Source organism: Bactrocera dorsalis, chromosome 3 (assembly GCF_023373825.1).
Source record: "Bactrocera dorsalis isolate Fly_Bdor chromosome 3, ASM2337382v1, whole genome shotgun sequence".
Taxonomy (NCBI): Eukaryota; Metazoa; Arthropoda; class Insecta; order Diptera; family Tephritidae; genus Bactrocera; species Bactrocera dorsalis.
The window spans coordinates 84,020,553-84,027,425 of NC_064305.1; the positions used below are offsets into that span (position 1 = coordinate 84,020,553).

At 31.9% G+C, this 6,873-nt stretch overlaps 1 protein-coding gene across 2 annotated transcripts in view; it reads right to left on the bottom strand.

Moving 5' to 3' along the window:
• LOC105228323 (uncharacterized) overlaps positions 1 to 6,460 on the bottom strand; it is a 157,144-nt gene extending 150,684 nt beyond the window's left edge. For both annotated transcript variants that reach the window (XM_049450777.1, XM_049450776.1), the window contains exon 1: positions 4,781 to 6,460. In XM_049450777.1, the coding sequence (XP_049306734.1) occupies positions 4,781 to 4,865 (85 nt within the window). In that variant the 5' untranslated portion in view covers positions 4,866 to 6,460. The remainder of the gene's footprint in view (positions 1 to 4,780) is intronic.
• Positions 6,461 to 6,873: the final 413 nt, after the last annotated feature.

Genomic DNA, 6,873 nt, shown 5'->3' on the forward strand with positions numbered 1-6,873 from the left:
TATAACTCATTTCTGACAACTGGAGACCTCTACATAAAGCGCTAAACTATTTCTTTGGGCTTCAACAATTTTTTTGCAACCATTTAATAACTTTAAAAATATTCTAAATTTAAAATTTTTTGACAATTTTCAATAAGGTGGCAACCATGCTCAAAAAATTTTCAAAAGTAGTGTTATTGAAATTGCTTAAATTTATGCCCGTTTTGTAGGTCCCATTTATTTCATTCATTCGATAATTTGAAAAATATTTTTAACAGGTGGCAACTCTTTATAAAAATATTTTGAATCTACTTTCTTATATTACTCCAACTTTATACCCTTTTCCTTTTGTCATAAAATATTCTTTTGACTTAAAAAATAAAAAATCTGGCAACCCTCTTAAACTTCGGGCTTCTTTAAGCTGCTGAGAAATGTCCATATCTGCTTCAAAAAGCTTTTGAATTCACTTAAAGCAATAGATATTATATGTACATTGAAGTATGTGAACGTTGATCATTTTCAGTCAAGTGGCAACCTTTGCCAAATAATACATGTACTTTATGATTTTTTAAACCTTTTTAGTTTAATATCGGTAATAGTTATTTTATTTTATCAAATTATTTAAATAAAAAAATTGTTAAAAGGTGGCAACTCTATAGTAATATGTTTAATTTTATATCTTCATGCAAAGTTTTATTTTCGAATTCTCGCACAAACTTAATTATATAACCATATCGTATATTTTAATTGAATGAATAATTTCTAGACAGGTGGTAACCATTTCCAGAAACGTATCAGACACAACACTTCCTTAAATACAGTATGGTATATTAGTTGTTTTTGCGCTTAAGTGCTTCTTGAAATCGAGCCATATAAGCTCGTTAATCACATTATTCTATTTTAATATCTTATCACATATTTAGACTTTTAATTTGCACAAAAGTGGCAACCCTGCAAATTTTTTTATTCTTTATTTCCAAAAAATGTCTTAATATAGCTATTAGGTGTCATATGCCATATATTACTCCTTTTTAATATTTTGTATTTAGCCTTAAAATCTGCACAAAGGTGGCAAGCCTGCTAAAATAAAAAAAAATTTATTTCCAAAAAATTGCTTCATTGTATTATATGTAATGTGAAAATATAATTACAATATTTTTTACTAAGATTTTCAAACACGTGGCAACACTCCGCTAAAATATTATAGCTATTAACTCTCCTGAGCCGTATAAGCTTTGTAACCACAGCGTACTGATTTAATATTTTAGTATTTATTTAGATTCAAAATGTGCCAAAATGTGGCAACCCTGTTAAAAAAATATTTTTTCTTCTTATACCTCAGTTTTTTTCATACCATCTGGAAATTATTCCGACCAGTCAAAAAAATCAAACCGATACCACTTCAAGCGTGAAGGAATTTTGAACGCTACAAAATAAAAAACGTCACTCCGAATTCAAACTTAAACCAAACAAAGCGAACTGATGAGTAGGAAGAATTATATTGTGAAAGTAGTTATGTTCAGTTTAGTCTAAGTTTTTCAATTTTCCAATTTCTTCAATTCAAATTTTGCGCACACCACACCATTGCCATGTGTTTGCTGCAGCAGCAAATTCGCGCACATTCCCAATTTATTCCAAGTTGTTTGGTATTTTGCGCATTCTTCCAACTTGATGCCCCAGCAACTCATGTGCTCTGCACGTCCATCACGCTCTTACAAAGTTTGACTTTTATTGGCAGCTGCATAGTTTGGCGCGCTGTGACAGCTGACACAGAAGCGCCCACAGTGACATGAAAATTTAGACGCTTTGCACTACGCTCAACGCCCCACCCATGGTGCACTCCCGCACAAAGCAATTTATTCATTTTTGTGTAGTGCGTCTGTGTGTGTTTGTTGCTTCCGCTGTTGCTTTGTGTCTGGGAAATGTGTTTTCCTGAAAGCATTAACCTTCAAGGTAAGCAAATCGATATAGTTGGCGCCGCAACAACACGTTTTTCAATCATTTTTATTTCGGAACTTCCATTCAGCTGCTGACAACAAGCAAGAATTTCACTTTCACTTTGTAAATACGCACGAAATTCGGTTTTCTTTCTTTGTGAAGCTTCGCTTTATTGGATGAGCTTGTGTGGATGACCCTGAAATGCCGAACTTTCAGCACAACAAGTTTAAAGAAATTTCCCAAATACTTGCATGTGTGTGTGTGTGTGTTGGAGTGTGTGTAAGGACTCACTCATGTACGTCAATGTTCTTATAATTGTGTGCTGCCATTTCATTTAATTACTTTAAGTGTTCGAGAATTAGATGAAAGAGAGAATTTGTGGTGAATGAAATTGCTCATTGCTTCGCAAATTCTTGTTGTTTTGTTTCTATAGCAAATGCTGGCGCTACACTAGCTCAGCCTTGAAAATCACCACATTATTTACTATGCAGCGTAGTTGTCCGTGTTTTAGTTTAATGAATAATAAAATCAAGAAATTGCTTTCCGCTGCAATTGTTTTGAATGCAGTGGCACTTCAATTAGCAAATATAGCAATTTGCTGATTATATAGTACATAAAAGATTTTATTCATATCATGGTACTAAACCATACTGGTGTTCGTCAAATGAATTTTCTTTTTTTTTCCATTTCTTAAATAATTCGAATTAAATTTTTGGTTAAATAAGGATAAATAATACATATTGAGAAAAATATAAGCTAATTTGCTAGAGAAATTGCCATCTAAACAGCTTACAACGTAACCCTCTTTGACACAGCATATATAATATATTTATATATATAAATTTTTATACAAGAATTTGCCCTTTGAAAATTTTTGAAGCAAAATTTATTTCTTTATTTATCTTATTTTGAAATGTATCTCTACTATTCCCATTCTATATGATATACTCGTACTTATAGATCAGCTATGGTGTATACTCCTGCTTTAATGGGTACTTAAAGGAAAGCTTTTTCGTACTGATCTTACAAAACCATTCTAAACAGACTTCTAAGGTTCCTTTAGTTATCCATTGGATTTAATTTTACTATTATTTTCTTAAAATGTCCAAGAATTCTCTATGTCAAGCACCCTTGCAAAATATACAAGATGCTCTTGTAACTTCTCAACCAAAAATGTTACCTTGTTCCTAATTGCATAGTATAATTTACTTTTTAAATTTATATTATATATTTATATTTATTATTTATTTATTTATATTTATATTTTTTATTGTAACACAACCCATTCCAGCAATAACGATTTAATAATAACAAAGTAAATATTGCGAGTGTGCGATGGTGCGTATGAGTAACTTTCCAAACGTGGCTCATATAAAGTAAATACGATTTTTGCGTAAAAAAGTATATACTAAGCTCTTAATCTATGCAAATATTAGCATTAGCTCTCCGTTAACCACAGTTAATCATCTTTCCGTAAACAATTTTTTTTAACATACAAGTCGTTTTATGCTGTGTGATAGGCGTATTTCTTGATAAACAAGTTTTTTTTGGCGTTTAATAAAGGCTGATTATTTTAATAACACTAGAATTAATTTTTTTCCATTTTTTTTAACTAGTTTTTTTTTCTTTGTTTTGTTAAACTCATTTCTGTGCCTCAGATAATTGTGCTACAGTGCGTATAAGTAATATGGTGGAAATGCTGCGCATATGAAATACCTTTCGGTAAAAACTTTATAGAAAACTAGTTTTATATTGAATTTATAAAAGAACTGTATAAATTTTAACAAAATTAACCAGCTTTTTACATTCATGTAATTAGTGAAGTGGGTCATCATATTGAAGAAACTTACTTCGAAAAAAAAAATTAGATTTTTTTATGAATAGGCGCTCAAGCGCTGACCATTCCCAATAAAAATGTTGAAGAAATATTAATCAATTTGCCCAGTTTGACCATTCTATTTGATTTGTCAGTTTTTTAATGAATTTTTTAATCTAAAAATAAGTATCGAAATATTTTTTTATTATTTTCTGGAATCAAATGTAGTTGGTTGATATAATTAATAATCGCATATCTCTAATTCTTGTAATAGAAAGTCAAACACTAAGAATTTCATTAATAAAACATAATAAATGTAATTTTTTTAATTCAAAATTATGCTTTTAAAAGCATAAGTGGCAAAAAGCACAGCTCAAGCAAAAATCGGGTAGGCGTAACCGGTACTTAACCTGGTATATAACTGGTTAAGAACCGGAAAAGTACCTGTTATATAAAGAATTCATATAAAAATTTATATAAAATATCAAAATTATTTTCGGAATATTTTTCGTCGCTACAATGGAACAGTACCTGCTATATAGCCGATTAAGAATCGGAAGAGTACTTTATATGTAACTGATTAGCAACAATTAACCGAGACACTTATTTTATGAATATTTTACGTAGCTATAATGACAACAACAAAGTAAAATGAACGAATACTCTTTTAACTCTTCTTATGCTATCTCTTCATACGATTAGAGATTCATTTGAAATTTTGAATGAAAGCTAAATCCTTTTAATATATGAAAATAATTTATTAAAAAGAGTCTTTATTATTCATAATTTTATAAAACTATTTAATTGAAATTTATATTTCTGAAAATGTTATAAATAATAATATTGAAATTAGCTACAAAAATTTCAATTTTAGCAATCGAAGTTTTCTGCTGTTCACCAAAATTTTGAAGACCTTCAATATCAAACTTTTTGCTACACATACTTCTGCTTCTGAAATATGTCTAACATCCATTTTGTATTTTAAAATCATCTCTAAAACACAAACTCTTACATTATAAAGCAAAAAATAAATTATTTTCCACTCACCATTATTTAGATTTGCCAAGCCGAACACTACCATCATGGTGATGCGCAGCAAGTTGTTGCCACAGAGGCAACGCTGCGGCAGCATGTTGACTGCTGATGTTTAACTTTTTTTGATTAACTAAAATATTTTTTTCCTGTTACTGCCTTAAACGCGTTTCGCTTCAGCGCACTGGGCGTTAGCGGGCACTCACAGCTTATTTCAATTAATTTATTTTCAAGGTTTTCAATTATTTGCAGCTACTGTTGAACTTGCACTTCGACTTTCACTTTCACTCGTGGCTCAGCGCAAAACTTTTTCAGCGTTTTTATTTACCGTTTTGTTTTTCTAGCTCACTGGCAACTTTTTGGTTTACACTCCGTAGTTGCTTGTTGACATGGTCAGCGCAGAGGTCAAGCGTAACGCTTCACTGTTGTTTGGCGGGGGAAAAGCGATTTGCTTGTTTACATTTTGCACGGCATTGACACTGTTGCGACGATTCGAAATTTTTAGCATTTTGCATGTGCGCTATGAAATTTTAATGTCAATATCTTTTTATTTTTAGATATTTTTTTTTTTTTTTTTGAGTTTCGAATGTCGCTTTTATGACAACGACTGTGTCGGTTGGCTCACACACGATTACAGCTGCGCATATTTCAGCAGCAGCTGCTACATTTCAACGCTCTATTCATTTTTCTGCAAATATATGCACACATGCCCATTTTTAATATGCTCTAACGGTAACTTGTGCGCTGCTTGGCAGGCGGTGAGTCACTCGTGCGGCGCTGGCAGCTGCTTTCATCTACTACAGACACATACACATACACAAGCGCATTTGGTGCTTGTGTTAGCTGTTTGCAAATGAGTTTTTTGTTGTTGTAATTTTTGCGTTACCACTTGTTTGCAATGTTGTCACTACTGTCAGTTTCAGTTTTGGAAAATGTTGAAATGTTGCATACAACAACTACTTTACAACAACATAGCACTACTTCAGTGGCACAAATACACACATACACTCATGCACAAAAATATTATTTCACGTACTTCTGTTAGTTTGTATGTATGTGTTAGTTTTTCTTTTGTTTTTTTTTTTTTTTGTTTGCTTGCCTCATTCAAATTTCATGCATCGAAATTATCGAGAATATTTTATTTATGCTAAGCGCGTTCGCGTTCACGTTCCCGTTATGCTGTCGCAGTCACTTGTGTATGCACAGAAATGTCGCAGGCAAACCGACAAACGCACGCGTGCGTAGTTTTGTTTACTCGCGACGACGACAACAGTTCGCAATGTCTATGGCAGCCCGACAATGTTGTTGTTTGTGCTATTGCAGCAGCGCGTAGTCAGCGCAGTCAGCACAATTTCACTAGTTTTCGCCTGCCAAAGCATTTTCACAACTCACTGCACTAGATTTTTTATTTTCTGTTGTTTTTATAATCGGCAAATTTTTCAGTTTTTTGGTGCGGTTGCCCGTTATTTGAATTCCCGAGCAATTGTGCATAATTTGCAAGCGTTTTATTCCGAATTGTCGCGCACTTTGGGCTTTCACTTCACTTGCTGCACGTTTTGGCGTTTAGTTTGCCATTGGGGAGCGAGAAAAAATATTTTAGTGAAACATGCCGCTCGATTACTTATGCTGTTGTGGTATTTGATTTATCTCATGCATTTTTAGTGTTTTATTTTTAATTTCTTTTTCTTAATTTTTTTTTTTCTTAATTTTTTTTTTTGAATTTTTGCGTTAGGTTTGTTTTTATTTCTTAAAAAATTGATTGTTATATTAATTGAATAACATTTTTATTTCTTAAAATAATTTTTTTAAACTTTGAATTTCAGTTTTTTTTCCTTTTTCTGAATTATTTTTAGTTTTTTATTTTTTGTTTAATATTTTCAATTATTTTCAGTTTATTTATGCTTTTTCCTTTCCCCTAATTTCCATTAACTTTTTCGCAGTTTTAATTTACTCCCACTCACACACATACCAACACACAGTTGCCGCTTGCATTTGCATCGCTGGTAATCAGTCGAATTTTTCGCGCGCAATTTCACTCTATCTGGCCTTTGGGAACTCTCGTCAACTGTTTGCATTTATCTCCTCATGTGTGTGTGTTAGTATTTGTG